The sequence below is a fragment of the Biomphalaria glabrata genome, chromosome 1, assembly GCF_947242115.1.
Source record: "Biomphalaria glabrata chromosome 1, xgBioGlab47.1, whole genome shotgun sequence".
Taxonomy (NCBI): Eukaryota; Metazoa; Mollusca; class Gastropoda; family Planorbidae; genus Biomphalaria; species Biomphalaria glabrata.
In genome coordinates, this window is record NC_074711.1 from 18,720,975 (window position 1) to 18,745,255 (window position 24,281).

Here is a 24,281-nt window from a genome sequence, read left to right on the forward strand (position 1 = left end):
CTCTAAAAGGGTTGAGAGAACCACCACCTGGTAGATTGTTTATATCACATGATCAAATCACATGATCAAACAAATGGCTGTTATATGATAATGGATACAGGAGGTACTGAAACTGGGGCTAGTGATAATGATGTTTTGCATGTAACATTAGTGCAGGAAAGTACTCCTGTTATTATCACTGAGAATGTATTAGATCGCCATTATCAGTATCTCAAAGATCCTTCTGGCTTCAGAGTATACAAGCAGAGATGGCTTCTTTTATTTATTATAGCTCTTATCAATTTTACAAACGCTCTGGTGAGTCAATTTACTATTCAATCACTGCCTGAGTATTCAGTATTCTATTTACACTGACTAAATTACTAGATCTAAATAATGTTTAAGACTAAGAAACTAAAAGTCTATGACCCTATGTCTATGTGACACTATGATTGACTATATAGTCTATATTGTGACTATATAATAGAATAATACTATATTGTAGAGACGCACTTTAACTTTAGGCAGGTGACTAATAATACTATAGACTATGAGTATACTTGACTATAGTCAATAGTCTGTATAGTGAATGCATAATTGTGATAAAATGAATTCAAAATGAGACTGTAGCTTAGATAGATTAAAGAGACAGTTGAGTCTAGGCTTTCGTAGAGGTAACATCGTACAAGATAGAGACTAGACTGCTCCCGTTATGAATTAAACAGTTATACTTCTTCATACGCCTGCTGGTTGTTCACTCTATTTGTGGAGTAATGTTATTTGTCTGCATGTTTGTAGCCAAGAACTCGCAAGTAATCTGACGCATACAGAAACACGCAACCTATTTGCTGAACAGTACAAATTATACAGATGCAGATTAGACATACATCTCTACACTATATAAGTTTATGATTTAACATTCAGGAGTATGTAGATTGTCTAGAAGCTTTGTAATAATAAAAGCATTATTTGCCATTATCGATGCTATCATAAATAAATATTTGAAGTATAGCTATGTCAGTATGGGTCGTAATCGTTTGATGTAAGGGTCCCGTTTGGAGAATGATATACACAAGTGGCAGGTCTATCCTTGCGGTCACTATGTCATGCAGTTACTACCATCAGGTAGCGCTGTTGGTAGTACAACATCAAGTAAGCCTTCTGTTATAGATGTAGCCCAATCATTAGATTTTTTATCTGAAATTCTAGGTTTAGATTTAGTTCTAACAGTTAATATATATAACATATAAGTAAATATAATTGTGTTTTTATTGTTGAGTTTTTCAATTTGATATTTACAAATTTATACATTTTTGTTCTTTGACATCTAAGCTTGATGTACTTTACTGTCTTAAAGACCTACATTGTTTTTTTGTCCTAATAAAATTTTTTATGGTATTAATCAATTTTTTAAATAAAATAAATAAGTTTCATAAATATGTTTCTCTTTAAGTTTTGTTTTTAATTGGTCAATGCTTGTTGTTTTGGTTGTTCAATTTTCTTCCAAAATACGATCTTAATCTGGATTTATTTATATATATATGAAATGCTACAGTACTATTAAGTCTTCATTAACTATCATACTTAGGTAAAAAAAAACAATTATAGGCTATGTTTGTAGGGGTGTTATTTCAAGTCTTGTGTCTATATATTTAAACTAGACAATAGATCTAAATAAGTAACTTAGTTGGCCTATTTAGATTTTTGCTAGATCTAGTAGGCCTAAATTTGTGTAAAATAGATTATTCATTTTCTACTTCTAGATTAGGTACCTCTTTGCTCTCACAACTTGGCTGATATCAGCAACTATTTTCTACTCAGCTTTGGCAGACTTGTATTTAGGCCTACGCATGTCATAAAAAAAGGAATCGCTTTAGCCTATAAACTGATATTTTTATGACAATATCTATGGGTTATTCCAAAGAAAAGACGTTCCTCTACAACAGGGGTCTCAAACTCATTTCAGAATGTGGGCCACAGTGGAAAGTAACAACCATTCAGCGGGCCACACCACAAAAAGATAATGTTTTTTCATTAAATTGTATGAACACTACTGTCACTGCAGTTAAATGCTAAATTAAAAATTTTATAATTATTAATTACATTTAGTGTAGTTTATTACATACACAGGCAGTTCAGTTTACTAAAATAAGTTGACGTTGTCTCTGTCACTAATTAAAAAGCAGAAACTGTAGTTTCCCCCCAAAATACAACTATAATTACTAGGCTTACTGCAGATGGCTCATCACTCATGTTTCTGTCCACTCATATGAGAGTGTTTGGCAGAGACCAGACCATCAACTTTAAGCCTAAGGTCGCGTGTAGTGGCAAGCCGCAAGGTTGCTCTCAAATGCTTATCAGTTAGTCTTGATCGTAATGCTGTTTTTTTATCTTCAATCTTGAAAAAAAACAGTTCGCAAACGTACGTGCTCCCAAACATCGCTAGAATTCTAGCAGCTGCACAGAATTAGTGTGGAAACTTCTCTCTGGGAAGAAACTGGTAGAAATCTGGAACACCAACATCAGCGTATTTTTGCTTCAGAACAGTGTCACACTGCAGGTCCAGTAGTTCCATCTGGACTTCCTCTGGAACGTTTTTCACTTCAAATGCGAACGGAGTGGCAACAAGGAAAAACTGTGGTTCGAGAGCAGTGAATTGATGAAAGCGGTGTTCCAAATCTTCCAGTAGTCTGGAGAGGATGTCTCATAGTCTTTCAGGCGCTGTGGTTCAACCGTAATGCTCTGTAGAAAAAACAAATGAGCCAGGTTTCGATCTGCCAGCTGAGTGGCCCACAAAGTCATCTTGTATCTTAATGATTTGATGCGGTAAAACATCACGGTAAACAGCTGCTTTGTGCCCTGTTGTTGTGAATTGAGTGCATTGAGATGTTGCGTGATGTCAGTAAGAAAAGCAAGATCCGACAAAACAATGGGTCACTGAGCTGAGCTATGTCTCTGTCTTTCATTGCCATGAACAATGCTATTTCCCATCTCAGTTCAAAAAATCTCTGCAGAACTTTTCCACGATTCAACCATCTGACTTCCGTATGATAAAGCAACTCACCGTATTCCGTTTCTAAATCAGCTGGAAATGACACAAACTGTCTGTGGTTGAGACCCCGTGCACGTATGAAGTTCACCGTCTTCACGACAACATCCATCACGTTCTTCATTTGTAGACTTTTGCCACAGAGTGCTTCTCGGTGCAGAATGCAGTGTATGGCTGCTAAAGGTCCCGCCAAGCTGAGCTGAAACCGTTTCTCTACCATTAATCCAACAACACCAACCTTCTCTGAACACATTGCTGGTGCACCTTCTTTTCATGGGTAGTAAATCCAATAGCTCTTCAACAATGTTCAAGTTTTCGTCGACCCCACGAATAAATACAGCACAGTATGCGGTGTCTGTTACACCAGTAGACACCATCACGTTCTTCATTTGTAGACTTTTGCCACAGAGTGCTTCTCGGTGCAGAATGCAGTGTATGGCTGCTAAAGGTCCCGCCAAGCTGAGCTGAAACCGTTTCTCTACCATTAATCCAACAACACCAACCTTCTCTGAACACATTGCTGGTGCACCTTCCGTAGCCACTGAAAAAAGTTTTTCCCACGGTAGCCCACACCTATCAATACAAGCTTCCAGTTCTTGAAACACGTCGAGTACATTCGTCGTTCTTTTCATGGGTAGTAAATCCAATAGCTCTTCAACAATGTTCAAGTTTTCGTCGACCCCACGAATAAATACAGCACAGTATGCGGTGTCTGTTACACCAGTAGACTCGTCCAGTGCAATGGAATATGGGTATGCTACAATCAGTTGCTGTTGAACATTAGTCGCTGACTCGGTGATCCTGCTTGCAACTGTGATCGCAGACAAACTTATGCCTTCGAAGAGTTTCTTTTTCTCGGGGTAGATAATTTCACATGCCTGTAGCATACACTTTTTTACAAACTGGCCTTCAGTGAATGGTCGTGATGCCATCTGGCTAACAACAAAGCTTGCCTTCACAGAATCTTCGCTTGCAGTGGTCATTGTAAATGTCATCAATTTTTGTTTAATTCGCGGACCTGGCCGCGGGCCACACAAATTTGTTTCTGGCCCGTGGGACACGTGTTTGAGACCCCTGCTCTACAAGCTGTGGAAAAAAATGTCTGATTATAAGTTTGAAGATTTTTACTTGAATCACAAAAGTTAAATCTGCAAGAGTCTATCTACAACTGCGCAGATAAGGTTACATTCGACAAAATTTGACGATAGAGTCAACAAAAAGCTTGCTGTGGTATCCCTGATCTTCCACCTTTATTACTGCATTGCCTTTCTATCAGGTATATCCAGTGACAAAATTGCTTAGCTGCAGTGAATTCAGATGATTGGTCTCAATTCAGAACAATTCTGCACAAATAGTTGTACTCAAAACAGGATGCAGATTCTGCTTCTGAGTCCCGTATGGGGCATAGGCCAGCAACCAGCTTCCTTGAAGTGTCTCGGTTTTGAGTGAGTCTTTCCAAGTGTCCTTATTTCATGCTCATTTGATTGACATCTGCCTCCAAATCTCTTTAGCTCTAATTTCTGGGCCATCCCTTGATCTCTTTCATTAGTGAGCCTTTTGTCCATATGTTGGGAGAAACTTTTTATAGATAAAGTATTTAAAGAATATTTGTAGGCTACTGATATCAATGAAAAGTACCTGTAACATGCTAATAAAAGAATTCTAAGATAACAAAAAAACTAGACTAGGTTTTTATTACTAGATCTACACAGATTTAGGCCTAGCTTGGCATGTTATGCTACAGATCAACATTCAACTAGTCTACTACAGTCTTTTTTTGTCATAGACTCTGTTTTGATTTTTATTACTTTGACTTCTTATAGTCTAAAGTTGTTAAAAAAAAATTAGGGCCTACAGGTTTTTGTTACAGTTGGCCCATTAAATTCTTGATTTTGGCTAAAACTTGAATAAAACTTGAACAAATTTAAGAAACAAAGTGGAATGCAAATTTTATTAACAAACTAAACAAATAAAAATAAACAGCTTTCAACTCTAATGTAGATAGGCCTATATGAAGAAACAAATTGAAATAATGATAATAATTCAAGATAGAAGTCATTCTAAGAATACACGTCTTTCTGTCACCCATCTAGCTCTAACTTGTACTTCTCCTCCTCTACTTTCACACCACTGGGCCTATGTATAACCTCAACTACTTCAGAATGTAGGCTTATTCAGCTCACACAGCCAAACCACCCAACCACATTTATCTTATCTTATCTTATATAATACAGACGTTACTTCAAAAAAGAAGATGATTACGTCCTACGCGTCATGCATTTAGTCATGCATATTAACCAATGACTTAAATTCTGCCAAGTCACTGGTTTTCCTGGCTAGCTCAGGCAACCCATTCCATGCTCTAATAGCACTAGGGAAGAAGGAGTATTTGTACAAATTTGTCCTAGCATATGGGACGAGGAATGTGCCTTTATCTCTGTGTCTTTCAGAGTATTTTATTAAATTTTGTTTTTGTATTTGAAGATTATGGTTCAGTGTTTTATGTATGATTGCTACCTTACCTTTGAGCCTTCTGTCCTGAAGGCTTTCTAAATTTAGTGATTTTACTAAAGGTGTTACTCTAGCCAAATATGAACATTGGTTTGTTATGAATCTCACTGCTCTGTTCCAGTTTCTTAATGTTTTCTTGAGGGGTCCCAAACGGAGGATGCATATTCTATTATTGGTCTAACTAAGGTTAAATAACATTTTAGTTTTATGTTCTTATTTGATTTATAGAAATTTCTTTTAATAAATCCTAATGCTTTGTTTGATTTTTTTGTAGTTTCATCAATATGTGGTTTCCATGACAGTTTTTCATTTATTTTAACACCTAGGTATTTTGCGTTTTTAGTCTGTGTTACTGGTTTGCCATGAATAAGATAAGTGGAATTAATTTGTTTTTTTTTTTTTTTGTTACTCTTAACAACTGACATTTTTCTGGGTGGAAAGACATGCTCCAATTTGATTCCCATTTCTGTAATTCATCTAATTCTCTTTGTAAAATATCTGTGTCTTGTGTTGTTTTTATTGTTCTATATATTATGCAATCGTCTGCAAATAATCTGACTTTTGTTCCTGAAGTAATGCAATTTGGTAAATCATCTATGTAAATTAAAAATAGTAGTGGACCCAAGACTGTTCCTTGAGGTACACCTGAGTTTACTGTTATCTGTGTTGATTTAGAGCCATTTATATTATTACAGTTTGTTCTCTCCCTATCAGAAAATCTTTAATCCACTGATGCAGTGGACCATTATTGCCGAAATATTTTAGTTTTTTAAGCAAACTATGGTGGTGAACTTTGTCAAAAGCCTTAGAAAAATCTAGTAAAATAGCATCTATTTGTTCACTATTATCTAAACCTTTTGAAAAATCATCAATTAGTCCTATTAGCCGTGTTTCACATGATCTATATTTCCTAAAGCCATGTTGGTATGGTGTGAGGACATTATGTTTGTCTAAGTGGTTTATGATGTTGCTACATATTATGTGTTCTAGGATTTTACATGTGATGTTGGTAAGTGATACTGGTATGTAGTTTCCTGGGTCAGATTTTTCTCTTTTTTTAAATAGGGGGGTGACATTAGCTTCTTTCCAGTCCTTTGGTACTCTGCCCTGGTTAAGTGAAGCCTGAAAGAGTATTTTGAACACTGGGGCTAGCTCATTGTTTAGTTCTTTGAGTAATCTAGCTGGAATACCATCAGGTCCAGATGCTTTATATGGTTTGGTGTTGGCTAATAGTTTTTGAATTCCATTTTCTTGTACTACTATATCTTCTATGTTGTCTACTTGGTTCAAATTCAGTAATATGTCTTTGTCTCCTGGGGCTGAGAATGCTGATGCAAAGTATTTGTTTAGGATGTTTGCTTTAGCTTCATTATCATTATGTATTATGTTATGTTCATCTTTTAATGGCGCTATGCCTGTTGTTTCCATTTTCTTAGACTTAATGTATGACCATAGGTTTTTGTTACCTTTAGATGTTACATTGTTTATGTATTCACTCTGCAACTGTCTGCTTACTTTTAGGTTAAGTGTTTAATTTTTATATACTTTTTGTAAACTCTTTCTGCATTAGTTTCTTTAAATTTTCTATATAGGTTTTCCTTCTGTTTACAAAGCTTCTTTAGTCTATTATTAAACCAGCATTTATTTATTTTGTTTGATGTGTATTTAGTTGGTATATGATTTTCTATAATGCTTTAAGATGGTTTTTAATGAAATTCCAGAGGTCATCGACTGGTTGGTTAATGTCTTTTTCTAATAAGAATGTTTGTTGAAAGTTTAATGCAGCTTGGTGTAGTTGTGTTAGGTTACATTTATTCCAGATTTTTCTTTTGGGTTTTGTATTGGCTACTGCTTTTATCTGACTGTGTATTTTTATGATCTCATGGTCTGATAGACCAGGGATAATATCATAATCAACTACTAATCCAGGTCTGTTGGTTAAGAAGAGATCTAATGTGTTGTTTAATCTAGTTGGCTTTTTAATGATTTGATCTAAACTTAGGTTGTGTAAAGTTTCTATGAAAAGCTCATTTATGTCCTTAAGGTTTTGGTGTTTATCTATGGTTAGTGTTTTCCAATTTATATCAGGTAGGTTGAAATCACCCATAATCCAAAAAACTGCATTTTTATTTGTCTCTTTAAGTGTAGTAATCTGATTACATAGTTCCTGCATGTATTCTAAACTAGAATTTGGTGGTCTGTAAATGCTGCCTATTATTAGGGATGTTGAGGTGGTATTAATTTTACAAAATGTTGATTCTATATTTTTTGAGTTAGGTAAGGTAATTTCTTCTGCTATAAGAGTGTTTTTTATTGCTAAAAGAACTCCTCCATGATTATCAGCCCTATCTTTTCTAAAAATTTCATAATTACTATTGAAAATTTTGCATTATAAATTTCAGGATGTAGCCAAGTTTCTGTTCCTGCAATTATGTCTGGTTTCTCACATTCTAATAAAACTTCTAAGTCTGTTATTTTGTTCCTAATGCTTTGAAAATTTATTACTAAGGTTTTAAGGTATTTTGGTATTACTTCTTTAGTAGGTTTGTTTAGTGAGGCTGTTGTATTAATTTTAGTAGATTTAGGTTTAACAGGAGTGGATCTGGCTAGTGGTTGGTGAGTTTGGTTTGGGATGGTGTTTAGGATGTTGTATGGGTTAGAATTGTCTGCATCAAAGGAATCAAACAGTCCTGATGTAAACTGAGGTAACCCACACAGTACACAGTGCCATGATGCGTCTTTGTTGCCTAAGGCATAATACACAGGTGTTTTCATATGGAGACATGATGCATGGTACCATTCATCGCAGGTGTCACATAGAATGGCTTTCTGTTTCATGGTGCATACTTTTTTGCAGATGTTGCATCTATCTTTAGATCTAGGCCCTGGATTTGACTCTACATCTCCTGCTATTAATATTAACAGTGATAGGTATTTATTTCTGCTGTGTCTGATTGAGAACTTCCATTTGTGATGGGTAATCTTCTTTAATGTTATGGATGTGTTTGTTAGGTTATTTTTGAAGTTGCATTGATCTAAAGTGTGGTGATTGATTATGACTGTTGTTTCCTTTTTAAGTTTAGTGTTGACTAAGGTAGATCTAGTTCTGTGTTCAGCTAGTGTGTATTTAGTAATTATTAGGATAAATAGCCAGAGCAATTTCATGATGACTGTTGTTGATTTTAGTTTTTAAAGGGGTCTAGTCTAAATCTAGTTTAAGGTTTACAATGCCTAAGTTAAGTCTAAATCTAAAGTGAAAGCTAATTTACAATGACAATTAAATCAAATCAAATGGTTTATTAAATTCAAAATATGGACCTAGACTAGATCTAGATCTAATTCTAGATCAATATATTTACGTGTATAACTAACTATATAGAATATTACTATTAGTTATTATTAGTAGTATTTACTTTTAGTATTAACATTTACTCATGGTTACATTAGAAACATGGGAGCTTGGTGGCTGAGTGATCTGCACCATAGATTGAAAAGTATGTAAGGTTACTTACATCAGAACAGCGCAGCTATACATCATGTGATTTTAAAAACAACATAACATAGGTCAAGATCAGTAGACCTAGTATGCAACTAAAAAAATCTTTTAACTCCATACACATGCCTATAATTCTTTAAAATATCTCATATGGTGTAAAAAGAAAAGTCAAACTATTTTCTGAGTAGTTTAGGCAGATTATCATAATTAAACCATACTTTAATGGTGAACTGAGAGCATGATAAAGAAAATTAAAAACTTAAGAGAGCGCTGGAGAGGTATGGCAGCAGTTCGTTAGCATACCATACTGCTGGACAAAACAGTTGCTAACTTGAGATCAAAAGCCGGGGTCCCAACCGTCAAATGATTACTTTAAATATGTAATAAAAATTTCAAACGATCAATGAAACCTTTAATAATCCAAACTCAAGTATGCTCAAGAAACATTTAAAAAATTTCCATAGTAGCAAAAAAGGTACTTTTTTTTTCAAACAAAGAAAATATTTTAAAACACTGTCGCTGCAACAACTCACAGAAACAACATCTGAGAAACATGTTGATGGACTTCATTCTTCTTATAACATTTCTTTATTGATTGTAAAGTCCAGAGTACTAGTTGTGTGGTAGTGTGTTATGTGTTGCACGAAACAGATTTTGACATCATAAAAAGAAATTCCACTGAGCAGTAATACAGTACAATAAAGGATTGTGGAAAAGGCTCATTGCATATAAAATATTATGTGAGTACCATGAAACATCAGAATTTGTATATATAGCGGACAATTCCACTTTACCTGGAAACAAATCATTACTTTACCTTATGTAACATTTGTAAAAAAAAAGAAAAATTTTGCCAAGAATTTTTATTTTTTAAATGTTTGGAAAACATTAGGAAAAGTGAAAGTTTATTTTCTGAATTTAAAAGATCTTTTGATGTAAAAGCTAAACCCTTGACTAATAAAATTTAGTAATAGTAGTAAGATATCAAGGTGCTTTCTGTCATACTTAACTTAAAACAAGCTGTACATTCATCAACATCAGCGGCAAAAAATCTTAGTGAACATTTGCATGGATCAATAAATTAGAGCAATAAATGAAATCAAAAGGAATGCCTACAAGGAGAGATTATTTGCTTTGTTTGGAAAATGAAAACTAGAATTGTTTACTACACAAAGAAGTAAGTTGGTTATCTAATAGTGCATGTTTAAATTGATTGTATGCTCTATTGGGTTATTCAGTGTTGAAATTCCTAGAATGCAATGACAAATGATTTGCAAAAACAATTTAATTAACTCAGAAAAATGAAAAAATGGATTTTCATGATGCACTAAATAATGTTAAGGACATTGTTCAGGGATCCCCATATCAATTTTAATTTTCAAAAAAAAAAATATATAAAAAAGTGAAAAGTAATTTAACACAAAACTTAAATTTCAACATAGTTATGAAGGTTATTTTTTAATCAGATTGTCTTGCTCCTCACCATTTTACTGGATATTTTACATAATTAAATAATAAACTAATTTCTGTTTGTTTTAATTACTTCAGATTTGGATCATTTTCTCTCCAGTGACAGACAAGACAGCTCATTACTACAAAAAATCCATAATGGAAGTGAACTGGTTGTCCTTGGTATTTTTAGTGGCTTCTGTTCCTAGTGGATTTTTTGCTTCCTGGATGCTAGATACTATTGGTTTACGTGCTAGTGTAAGTATTAATGTTAGATTTTGATATCTGCTGCTGTTTACACAGTTTTTAATGAAATTAGTATGTTTTCATTTCAATACCTTTATAAAGCTTAGTTGATATTAATATTATTTCTTTGAAAGTTTGTTGTTGCTAGTGTGTTTGTTTATAATGGGATCTGGTCCTCCATAGGTAGTACATAATTAAACATGTGTTTGCTCTCTGTAATTAGTATCTACACTTAACATTCTTCTTACAATTCTAGTACTTAATTCTCCACCTCTACTCTTTTATCTTAGTTATTCTTTAGTGAGATACACATTGTATTTCTTCCTTTCTTACTAGGAGTTTGTTTTTTTTAATAATGAATCCATTTCTCTTTTAAATTGTTTTATTTCTGTATGTTTTAATATCTTTTCTTCTAACGTTATTGTAAGCCTGCATATCTCTTGTATTAATATTTTTTAAATTTCCATTTACTCCTTGTTTATTTCTTTTACTTTACACTCTTTTTGATTTCATTGTCAAACCATTCAGTTTTCTTGTACATTGTGCTAAAATCCAATTAATTCTTCTCCTGATATTTATCCTATCCGATTGTTCCTTTCTGATCATGCTTTTTTTTTTTTTGGGGGGGGGGGGGGGGGGGAGGTCTTGAATGTGATATATTTTAGTGGTTATTATTATATAACACACATATTTAAGGCCAATTCATATATACTGTTGCCAGCTCTAAGAAAAATAAAGTAGCAATGATGTAAAGAAGAGTATACACTATTTACTATTTCTTATATCATTTGTTCTGATAGACATAGCTTGAAAATAATTAGTCATTGGTAACCTTTCTCAAAGCCAATATAATATATTGTCACATAGCAATTTAAATATTATGTATCAATTTAAAATAAACCAAAGTCTAGGTTAAGGTCAACCTCGGAATTTCCCATGACATAATATGGCACCTGACATTCATTTTTTGACACTTGATAGAAATCTAGTAGAAATCTGAAGGTATTCATGAATGTGATATATTTTAGTGGTTATTATTATATAACACACATATTTAAGGCCAATTCATATATACTGTTGCCAGCTCTAAGAAAAATAAAGTAGCAATGATGTAAAGAAGAGTATACACTATTTACTATTTCTTATATCATTTGTTCTGATAGACATAGCTTGAAAATAATTAGTCATTGGTAACCTTTCTCAAAGCCAATATAATATATTGTCACATAGCAATTTAAATATTATGTATCAATTTAAAATAAACCAAAGTCTAGGTTAAGGTCAACCTCGGAATTTCCCATGACATAATATGGCACCTGACATTCATTTTTTGACACTTGATAGAAATCTAGTAGAAATCTGAAGGTATTCATGATTGAACTATGTATGAAGTTATTCATCTGATACTGTTTACTATTGTAAATACTGTATTACATGTTTAGTGATTCTCAGTTGATAAATTAAAGTTCTGTATTAGATTTAAAAAGGATCTTCACTTATTCAATCTCTTAGATAGTATTTAGATCTGGAGATATACATCTACATAATCCTCTGCACCACAGTTATAAGATACTAGCACCCCTGATAATTTGGCAAAGATCATCAACAAGCTCAACTAACAAGAGAGAAACTTACAAACTGCAACATCCAGCTCTTTAACATCAAGATCTCAAGATCATTAATTGTGATATATATATATATATTAATGCCTAATGTACAAAATATTTTTACATAATTTAATTCTAAATTTAATCTTTATAATCATATTATAATCATATTTTGTACTCTTAGATTATCTTTGCGGCATGGCTCAACTTAATTGGCTGTTTGTTGCGTAACATTACCATTTTTAACTTCGTCTCTACTGAAAGCAAATATCCAGTTCTTCTCACTGGACAGATAGTTGCAGCATGTGGTCAAACCTTCATAATGTTTACTCCTGCTAAAGTAGCAGCACTTTGGTTTGCTGATAGCCAGAGAGCTCTAGCAACTACAGTGGCTAGCATGTGTGAGTATCTATTAATAAACAAATAACTAAGTAGAAAATATGCTTAATTAATATGCTTTTGGTCACCTTAAACTGAGAGTGTGGTGGAATAGGTCTATTCACCTAGCAAAAAAAAAATAAATGTTTATAAAGCAGTGGTTCTCATCACACTTTTGTAAGGCTCAGAGACATGGGTGATCTATCAAAGCTCCTTTAACTCTTACATCAAAGATGGCAAGACTCCATTACAAATAATTATGTTCTACTAGAGGCTGCTCTGGACAGTAAAGAAGCACTAATTACCATTCGACAGCTGTGCTTGGTCAAACACCTATCCCTTATGGGAGACAACCACATGCCAAATGCGATCTTCTTTGGCGAGCTTAAAGGAGGACGGCATAACAGAGGTGCCCCCGTAAGCAACTATAAAGATCAAAGTAGGCGACATTTCGCTCTCACTGGCATAGAGGGAAATAGCTGGCAGCAGATGGACTCTGAAAGACAGTTGGAGAACTCTCACAAGGGCTGCGGTACACACATTTGAGACCCAAAGGAAAACACTTATTATAGACAGGCGCAGAAGACAGAAAGAAAATTTAATTAGAACTCTGGTGGACAATATATATTTATGGTTGGTATATGTTGGACAGAAATTGCTTATTTAGCTTTTAAATGAATGGTGTTGTTAATATCTGTAAACACTTTCATTTTTTAACCCTAAATTCCTAATTGTAGTAAATGCTTCCTTATTATTAATGTCATAATATTAGTCTTAAAATTCCTCATACCTATGCCTTCTAAGTTTTATTTCTAATAAAAACTTATTTAAGGCATAAGATAAATCTTACTCTCCAACTTAAGATCACTGATAATTGGGCAGTAATTTCATCCTAAATTTACAAATGTAATAAATATAAACAAGCAGGAATTAAAATCTAACTTTTGAACCCTTGATTTAGAAGAAGTTTTCTATGTTTTAGACCAACATGATCGTTGAGTATATGTATAGTTTTAGTAGCTTATTTTTTCTATTATTTATTTATCTCAAGAAATATCCACAAATTTTGTCAATTACCTGAGATGAACTCCTATTGAAAAATCAGAGCAGGAAGGACTAGTCCTCCCGTAGTGCTCTGGCAAGAAACTTAGCCGTCCGGCGTAGTGCCTCATAGCTACCATACAAGTCGAGTGACTGCACAGGCAAGTCCCCCCTTAGCTCGCGGAGCTGGGGACACTCGTACAAGACATGCGACACTGTTTCGACGCTCTCTCCACAGTGACGGCATCGGGAGTCAAAGTTAGTGCGGAACCGGGCAAAGTATGCCCCAATAGGACAGTGTTCCGTCCTGCACTGCGCAACTATTGACTGCTCTGACCTCCTCAGTCGCCACCATGGATCGTCGCGATCTGGGTGACGCATGCGCTGCCAGACACCACGTGCTCTGTCGGATTCCTCCCAGGACTTTAACCACTTCTCATGAATGAGTGCTCGGATTTGTGCCGTTGCTTGTAAGTACGTGCTTGGTGCTTCGAGGTGTGTGGCTGCCATTGCACCCTCCCTTGCGAGGGCGTCTGCCGTTTCATTGCCCTTCACGCCGCAATGTGAAGGCGCCCACTGCATATAAACGACAGCTCCAATAGCTCGGCGGATGTTATTTGTCAATTACCAGATTTGTCTGAATCATTCAATAGCACTTGACAGTATTCAAGTGAAATCATATATTTAATTAAAGTCCTTTAGTTAAATCCTGACCAGGTCTGAAAGTAAGTTTGGGCAAATACATTATTTGTTTCAGCAAATCCTTTAGGAATTCTGGCTGCAAACTTGATGTCTCCATATATAGTAAAAGATAAAAATGACATATCAATTTTGGTGAGTTTAAAATTATTTGAATGATATGGTATTCTTATACATCAGCTGTATAAAAGTAAATTTTTCTAAATAGTTTTAAGAATATGCTTTTTTATATCCTTTTAGTTGAAATTAAATTGATCTGTTTACTTCATATTGTGATATATTATTGCTTACTGACTTCCACTTATCTCCATTTTCAGCTATGGATTTGTAGTGCAATAAGCTTACTAGGTGTACTGATGTCAATGATATTTGTTAGAAAATCTATCCCCCCAACTCCACCAAGTCCTAGTGCAGCATCTCAGTCGGAACCATTTTTTATTGGTATTAAAAAGGTAAAAGAAGATTTTAGTCAGATAATCTTTTTGCGATACTAATTGTAACAATGTTACATAGGATGGCTGCCTAGTCATCCAGTATGCACTCTGGACAGTCTTTTGGTTGTTTCTATGGTCCAGGGTTCATACCCTGCCCGCTGGCTTTCCACGGTGTCCTGCAGGAGGTTTGTACTAGAAAGTAGATTATATTCAACTCTGAAGGAACATCTGAAACATGTTATAACAAACATTATTCTTTTAGAGTAGAGGTATTTGTATCATTTGAGTTATTTTTGTCTCTCTCATTGACCCCTTTAATAACACACTTAAGTGATACAATATTGACTTGATTGAAGTTTAATCCATTCGAACGTAATCCACAGGAAATGAACGTTTACAATATTTTTATTTCATCCAAACCATGAAAAAATAAATCACAATGAAAAATCACATAGAAACTGTATAAGCATTAATTCAATATTGAATAAACATAGCTCCACTGTCAGCTTGAATTGATTAGCAATAACCAACAATATCTTTGATATTTCTTTTTTTTTTTTTTTAGAAGTCTTTTCCAGACCTTTCCAGGAACCATAATAATTCTTGACCTAAGTCTTTCCTAATGGCCATTGTAAATGTTAACATAAAAACTGATCAAGGTCTCAACTTCGCTGGACTTCTAGAAAATAATTAATTTGTCTCTTTTCTGACCTACTTTGTTTACTGGACTGAGTGTGCAGACTAGCATGACAGAATGAAAAAATGAAATAGATAAAAGTTTCTTATCATTTATAATAGCACATTTTAAATAAAATTTGCCATTTAACCTTGTTATTGAAATTTTACCTTTGCAAGATTTGATATGATGGATATATCTAATTCATGGTTTCTGCTATGAAATAAAAATATTGTCCATCTAAAGAAAGCAAACCCATGGGTGCAACTGTTAAAAGAAAAAAAAATTGTTGACTTGTTAAACACACCCTTTCTTTTTTGAAGCCAGGGACTTTCTTTTATGCTATCTTTTTGTCACATTTTCTTTTTAGTATTAATATCATTCTGATGTGCTTTTTGACATTCTTGCAGGAGAGCATGTCTCCTGCTTTTTAGTATGTCATGTATAAAATATTACTGAATTATGTTCACAAAGTGCACTAGAAAATGAAGCACCCACAGAAGTTATGTCCTTATTATAACATAGTTGCTGATGGTGTATAGATTTGATTGTTCTCTTGATTATATTTGTGTATTTACTTTTAGTGTAGTGTATGCCTGAGACTGTTAATGTTGTGGTATGGTACTGAAACCTTACTGTACCAGAACTTAAAAAAGAACATATTTCTTTTCAGTTGAGAAAAAATGGTGCGTTCTGGTTATTGACTTTGTCTGTTGGCGGAGGTCTGGCACTGTTTACAGCTTATACAACATTTCTGGAACAGATTCTTTGTCCACAAAACTATGATAATGTAAGTAAAACAATATTTAAACAAGCAATCATTTTTTTGAAGCAAATCTAAATGATATAAATTATTTGTCCCCTCTAGTTTAATATTCTAATATCAGTAACAATTAATATTAATAAATTAAGTTTTTTTTACAGTTGAACATTACAAAGTAAAATTCCACAGCCATTGAGTAATATAACACACTTGTTTTAGTTGAGTAATCATTAATAATAGTTTGAAGCTATGAACTAACTACAAGTTGAAACAAGATAAAAAAAAAAATATATATATTTAAGTTTTAAAAAACATTACACATAATAGTTATATTTAAATAAATAAACTAATAAACTACTAACACAGAGAAATAGGAAAAACAACCAAAAAAAAGCAAAGAACTCTGATCCAACTTACTGACAAACTAGTCTTAAAACACCACCTACCCAATAACAGAGAAAAAATTACCAGATTTTCAAACATAATGCCTGGACTAAACTATAGACAACCAACCATTAAAACACATTTACTAAATAACACCTTAACAAAAGAATCAAATCCACTAGAGCTCAAAGTAGGCACGCTCGAAACAATTGAAAGCTATCCAAAAACAGCTATCCATATATATACCGACGGATCGGCCTTCAAAGCCACCATCAATGCTGGTCTTGGTGCCTTCCTGGTCTTCCCTAAAAATAAACACTTTGAAATAAGTGCACCGTGTGGCGATTACTGCTCAAACTTTCAAGCCGAAATTGAGGCAATTACCATAGCACTACAGACAGTGGAAAACAAATTATATGAAGGAGTGCAATCTTTACAGACTCCTAATCCACTCTGCAAGCACTTAACAGCAACACCTCAAACAGCCCAAGAGAGTTGACAACACTAATTGTGATAATCCACCAGATGATATCAAAATTAAATATCAATATCACACTACAGTGGATCCCTGGACACATTGGCATTATGGGAAATGAAAAGGCAGATAAGCTATCAAAGGCAGGTTCATCTATAGAACAACCAGACAGACCTGTAAGCTACCTCACCCTAAGTTCAATGTTAGTCAACAATCACAAAGAGGAGTGGCACAACCACTGGGCATCAGGAAAAACAGGCAGAGCCATGTAAAAAGAAATGACTACGCCTAACAAACTGGACAGTATTAACTTCCTCCCCCGCAAAGAACAATCTACAATTTTCCAACTAAGAACAGGACACAAACCTCTATTAAATTACCATCTGAACAAAATAAACTCCACACAACTCCCCCTTTGCAGACACTGCGCCCACCCTTATGAAACCTTAAACCATATCCTCTTTGAATGCCCCTCCCTAATCCACCTTAGGCAGACCCTACTTCCACTACAGCCCAACATAACCAACACCCTGTACGGCAGTGCTGAACAACTGAAGAAAACAGCACACTTTTTTTCCTTGGCACAGTCTGCAAAAGAGCTCACAGCTCAGCAGCAATAAAGCTGGCTAGAATAAGAAGAAGAAGAATGTATTTAAATAAAAGTACTGTTTCAAATAATAATAAGTAATGAAAATTCTAAATACTTTTTCTTGATAATTTAGTATTGATCTGTGAGAGAAATTACTAATTAGAATAAACCAGTTGTGCTCCACCTCTTTAATATGAGGGGGCCATATACATTTCCAACATGTACATCACACACTGCATCATCACAAACTTTTGTGAAGTCCAATGGAACCAAGCATCAGCAGCTTCATTATGTACTGTGGATAGAGGAGAACATCCTGACACTGGTGGATATGGCCTGTGAGCTGTAGGTTGGGCATCACTGGAATGTTACTGGGTTGGTGTGCATATTAGGGTTAACTCTTTCTCTCCTAATTAATTATATCATCGTTGGTTTGACCTCATTAAATTAAATTTTTGTTTTTTTAAATTTGTGTTATATAAAAAGAGCATGCTTTTTCCTATAATTCTATACCAAAAGTAACGTTTTCTGTTTACAAACAAAAATGTTATTGACTTTTTATCATAACAGGGTAGAATGTGAAAAATGAGCAATTCTGTCAGAACTTGGAAAAATAATTACAGAGATAAAGAGTTAAAATAGGAAAAGAGTAAAGTTACAATACTTTTACTTATTGTTTTATACAATTATCAGAAATTCTAAAATTACCATTTGTTCCACATTAATAAAAATAAACAACTACACTTTTAAATTTCTTGAGTTTATTTACTTTTTCTCTACTGTCTCTGGCAACCTATCAGTGGATGCTGCCACATGGACTTTATTATCAACCATCACTAAACCTTTTTTTTTTTGCTTGCTAAGGAAAACAGCTTTAAAAAAAGTCTTTTAGTTTATAGGATTAGCTACTAAACATATTTCTTATCAAGTGGTGAGAAAATCATTAAATAAAAAATATATTTGAAATAGCTTGTTCTGGACAATTACAAAAAAAAACTTTTTTAAAAATAAGTCTAAAAACAATCCCTAGGCAGAATGGTTAGTTATAGAATTAAAGGTTTTATATCATAACAACATTACCAATTGAGACAACAAAAATCTTAACCTAGTACAAATGTACTAGTCAATGCTACGCTGCTATTTTGCAGGGCAGGCCTTAGGCCACTGCAACCTATGCGACCGCAGTGGTCCCCACACTTTCATAGGACCCGCGCTTATTCTAGGTGTATAAATTATTAAATTAAACCATGGTATAACTTATAACAGATTTCCCGCGGCCTCCTGATTTACCAGGAGATCCTGGAAATCTCCTGAAATTGCAAAATATATGAAAAAGTCCTGGAAATCTCTGGAAATTATTAAAATCTTTTGAAAACATACAAATCTCCAGAAATATATAGACAAAAATTGTCATTTGGGGTGTCATTCAATATGGAAAATGCCAATCCTACGCGCGATAAAAAAAAACGGCATTATGCAATACCTATGATCTATGTAGGAAACAGAATTCTTATGATATACTGTATGACTTCGCTACACGCAAGGCTCGTAAAGTAAATCTGTACGTAGTCAAGAATGAATAGAATGCAAAGACGAATTTATTTTCTAATACAAACTCTTAATTTTCACTTATTATTATCTTTACTTCTTGTCCAAACTGTTGAGCCATGAAGAGAATTATATATATAGATACAAAATTTTATTTATAACATTTAATTAAAATATTAATTATTATCTATAAAAAAAAAAGTAATGGAAAATAAACAACTATATAAAACTAAGAGGGATAGAATTATGGACTTTGATAGTTAAAAGAAATTTTTTATATTATACTTTGTCTAAGTTTTTCTTTTTGAATACCTTTGTCAAAGCTTGTTTTTGGTAAATGTAAAGTCATAATAAAAAAAAAACTACAGCAAAAAATTGTAAGTTGATGTTGCTTAGCTGCTCCCTACTTTAAGTGATATGAAATTTGTTCTTCGAATGAATTTCAATTACCTAGTAATGCTACTCACTATACATTATCCATAATGCTTAGAAAATAAATTATAATAATAGTTTGTTTGTTTTTTTTTCCCTCTAGAATTTTGCTGGACTTAGCGGAGCTCTCATGATTGCTTTCGGAATAGTAGGAGCTTTTGTTGCTGGACTCATTGCTGACAAAACAAAAAAATTTTCTGAAGTTACTAAAATTGGTTTCTGTTTGAGTACTTTGTTTAGTATAGCTTTTGTTCAAGTAAGTAATTTTTGTCTACTTTTAAGAGTATATTATTAGATTGCTCTGAAAAGAAAATAATTGATAGTCTAAAGCCCTTAAATTTGAATCATGTGTCATAATGTTTTTAGAGTAGTATTCTAAATACTAGTCAGTTAAAAATTTTCATAGAACAGAATCCATAAAATAGTTGTATATATAGTTGATCTCATTAAAATCTCTGTCCTCTGAGTGTATCATTAGTTAAGGGAAAGATGCTATTAAGGTTTACTATATGGACTGGTTGGGGCGGTGGCTGGAAGATGTAAAAGATTATGATGTAGATAAAGAAACATTAATCTGAAGAAGAAAAAAACAACTACATGTTTCTTAGTTAATTCAGAAACTTTTTAGACAAACTGTGTACATGTCTAGATAGATTTATAGATACATGAGATTTTAAAAATGGTTTCATGAAAAGAAATAAATGATTCCTCTTTGTCTCTAAACAGTTGGCTAGATTCAGAGGTCAAGATGTACTAATTGCTGCAAGCATTGCCTTATTTGGTTGTTTTGGATTTGCCATTTATCCAACTGCTTTGGAAATGGCAGTTGAAATTACTTACCCTGTAGCAGAAGCCACCAGTACTGGTCTCATTTTTCTGTCTGGGTATGTAACACATTTTTCATAGCTTCTATTCTGTTGCTTGAGTTGAAATTCTGAAAGCTATGAATGTTTTTATATTACTTTAATATTTAGGTTATTTTATATTTTAAGAGCCTTCCTTTAAAAATATAGAAATTAGGATGTCTTTCTCCCAATGATTTATTAGGTACTTATCTTGTCATTTCAATAGCAATTAAATTTGGTGTTTGTTTTAGCATATGAACAAGGAATGTATTTCGATTTCATTAGACTACGTTTTTGTTTAAAGTATGCTTTAATATTTTTATAGTAATTTATACTTTTAAAGCTTTGGTTTTGGGGTATCCTTTTAGTGGTGTTACACATGTTAACTGTCAATATTTACTTGTTTTACAAGTAGATTAGTAGGAAGTAGATTATCTTCAACTCCGAAGGAACATTTGAAACATGTAAAACATTTTACAAACATTTTAGCTTTTCGCCTTATTATCGTATGCACATTTTACAGGCAAATTCAAGGTATTATTATAATGCTAATAGCACAGTTTATTGCCCAGCCTCTTTCTGCCCATGATGCAGCTTTACCTAAAGCTTGTCCACAAGGCGGTAGTTTTGACCCACAGGATTGGACAAGTAAATTCTTTTTTTGTTTTTAAACTTTAAAAAAAAATACTGAACATAGCGCTTTAAAATTTCATGTTTTCATAATTTCTTCTTTTTTTTTTTTAATTCAGTACCAAATCTCATGGTCAATGGATTAGGTGTCTTCTATTGTGTTGTGATCACTTTACTGTTTCATGCAAAGTACAAAAGAATGAATGCTGAAATGATGGCCAAAGCTAAAAGTACTTTAAATGGCAAGTTACATAGTGCTGTTAACTAGTTTTGTATACAGTTTTAAGTATTATAATTCTCATTTTATTTATTTTATAAAAAAAAAATGGAGAAAATGTTGTTGAATTTTTTTTTAGTATGTAACTAACTTGCAACATAATTTCATGAAAATAATTTGCCACATTTTTTACAAAAAAAAAAAGTTTTTAATAAATTACATGTTTGCAATGATGAAAATTGCACAATTATTAAATTGCTATTGTAAAATATAATACAATAAATAAAATATTTATACAAAAGCAATTGTAAAAGGAGTTTTAATATAACTACTAAATATACACTCCAATTGTAAAAGAATATGTCTATTCCTCTGGAGAAGGTTAAGTGAAAGTTTCTTATCTAGACTGATCTAGATTTAAAACTGATTGGTCCAAGAATTTTTCTTATGGGCTACAACTGATGGGCTAAAGAAATGTGAGGGCTTTGGATTAAATATGCATAAAAGGCCCCTATAGATCAAAATTACATTAAAGGAACAAAGATATTTCATCCTTTATAGCTACTTTAATTTAAGGAACAGAGTGATAGTGTGTTAAAATGTGGACTGTTTCCTTTAGAGGGAGGAAATTAAAAAGTTATAATTTTTACTTGAGCAAAACCTGGGTATCAGCTAATATATAAATATACATTCATATTTATTCATTTAATATTTACATTTAATTTTGATGTTACCGTTATATATTTCTTTTCCAGATAATTTCAGGTTTCCAAATTTTTGAATGTATTGTTTATTAGACTCTGTTTTTTGTTAACAAAACTGGTTCAAGGAATCAGGTTTCAGTGCTTTATAAACTTTATTCCGATGTTAACCAATTTATAGCTATGCTTACTATAGGATGTTTGTTAAATTTTCTTACTGATTCTCATTTCATGTATTTACTATGTACTAAAAACAAAAAGGTGTGCCTCATATGTGAAAAGTATTTTTCCCAAAATTAAATCATTTTTTAATGAATAGGTTTATAAATATTTTATTTACACAATTCTAGGCAGCACTAATTATAATGATAATAATTTACATTAATGTGTGTACTTTATTTCTTCTAGTACTTTTCAACATCTTGGATCTTTTTAATGCATAAATGTGTTTTCAATAGGAGAAACCACTGCTGTTACTTTTGTTGTTGCTCTTCATTTGATTAAAATGTCTTTCAATCTGTTCTATTTATTTAGCTCAAGTAAGGGATGAGGGCATGATTACTTGGTTAAGCATTAGGCTTAAGGATTTTTACTTGAAATCATATGCCAGTTGACTTAGCTTTGAAAGGGTATTTTGCCACAGTAAGGTCATTATGCTGGCTACAGCTTAGGTGACTGGTCATTATGCTGGCCACATAAACTTTGTTGTTTAAAAAAAAAAACTGGCCCTTAGCAGTTAACCATTTTATAGCTCCATATGGACCTTACATTAGTTTTTACTTTCTCTGTAATCATAAGAATTAACAGCTACAGAAATTATTATACATAATTTTCAAAAAGGTTGGTAAAAGGGTACCCCTTTTCAGACTTTGGGATCAGATGATGTTAACATGTTTATATGACTCACGGATGAGGGTGTCATGTAGCCAGCACAATGACCAACTGCTTTTACTTCCCCAACATTGGTCAGGTACCCAGTAGAGTTGGGTGAACTCATATGCATCCTAAACATTGTAAAGTTCAAAATCTGAGTTTTCACTGGGATTCTAATGTGTGACCTAGGGCATGGCCAATATAACTTCAATGTGCCATATTCCATTGTTACATACTGAAGGTTTAATTCTAAGCGTTATCCAATCAAATTTGATAACAATTTGTATTTGTCATGTTTGTATATTTTAAATTTATTTTTATGCTGCCAATTTTTTAGTTAATGTCTTCAATGCATACCATTGAATTGTAAAAAAAAATATTCTTTACTCATATTTCTCATTCTGACAATGTGGGTGCCATGTTTTAAATTACAACATTTACATCTGTTTTAAATCATTTTCTGTTCAAAAAAAAAATTGTCTTAATTAATCAAGGCCAATGCTTATATTGAGTTGCTTGTGGAAAACAAGACATTCTTTTTTATCTTTCTTATCACATTTAATTAATTATTTTTTGTGTGAATAATATGTAAAAACTGTTACAGTTTATGCCAGAATGTGTTAAATTTCACTTCTATGTATTTTTTTTTTATTATATACATTTACAATGTTTCACAACTCAAGGTTATGACCCCAATGGGGTCATGAAAAGTCAATGAGAAGCTCCTATTACTGTGTGTTTACATGATGTTTAGAAAATTAAAGACATGAACAATTTTTTTATTTGTGGTGCATAGTCTGAGAACATTAAATGTGAATTAAATCATACATTCACCATTGTTTTCTTTTCAACTATATGAGTCAATAGAATGAGTTTATTTTGTCAGTTGCTTGTCGGTATAAATAAATAAATCTACTTAAAAAAAATATCTCCATGCTTATATCAAGTCAACAAGGTGTTAAGTTTGCCCACAAAAGTTTTTAGCTTAAAAGAATGCATGTACTCAAAAGTGCAATTGTAAAAGTAACATTAATAAGAACTGAAGTTTGACTTGAACAAATCATATTACCACTTTCAATAATTAATTAAATTCTGATATAGTTTACAATTTATTTTGTAGGAAGAAAACTGTTGGTTTTCAGTTGTGATAATTCAATGTTCTGGGGATGTCATTTCAATTAGGCAAGGCAGCATGATGAATAATTTAGTTTAAGTAATTAATTGAAAATCTTTAAAAAGGAAGTAGCATATTAGAATAT

At 32.9% G+C, this 24,281-nt stretch overlaps 1 protein-coding gene across 2 annotated transcripts; it reads left to right on the forward strand.

Moving 5' to 3' along the window:
• Positions 1-49: 49 nt before the first annotated feature.
• LOC106058129 (solute carrier family 49 member A3-like) lies at positions 50-23,849 on the forward strand. 2 transcript variants are annotated; one of them, XM_013215504.2, is made up of 11 exons: positions 50-297; positions 10,584-10,742; positions 12,522-12,738; positions 14,514-14,590; positions 14,773-14,907; positions 16,239-16,355; positions 19,860-20,012; positions 20,483-20,640; positions 21,125-21,249; positions 21,351-21,473; positions 22,204-23,849. In XM_013215504.2, exons 1-11 carry the CDS (start codon positions 85-87, stop codon positions 22,227-22,229), a joined length of 1,503 nt encoding a protein of 500 aa, XP_013070958.2. In that variant the 5' UTR covers positions 50-84; the 3' UTR covers positions 22,230-23,849. The 2 variants fall into 2 exon arrangements, with proteins under 2 accessions (XP_013070958.2, XP_013070959.2); XM_013215505.2 differs by having other exon boundaries at positions 10,606-10,742; positions 21,351-23,849.
• Positions 23,850-24,281: the final 432 nt, after the last annotated feature.

Excerpts from the sequence above, each read along its gene's own strand:
- LOC106058129 (XM_013215504.2), top strand. The coding sequence starts at position 85 with ATGATAATGGATACAGGAGGTACTGAAACTGGGGCTAGTGATAATGAT. Across the intron at positions 298-10,583 it reads TCAATTTTACAAACGCTCTG|ATTTGGATCATTTTCTCTCC; the intron begins GTGAGTCAATTT and ends TAATTACTTCAG. Across the intron at positions 12,739-14,513 it reads AACTACAGTGGCTAGCATGT|CAAATCCTTTAGGAATTCTG; the intron begins GTGAGTATCTAT and ends TATTTGTTTCAG.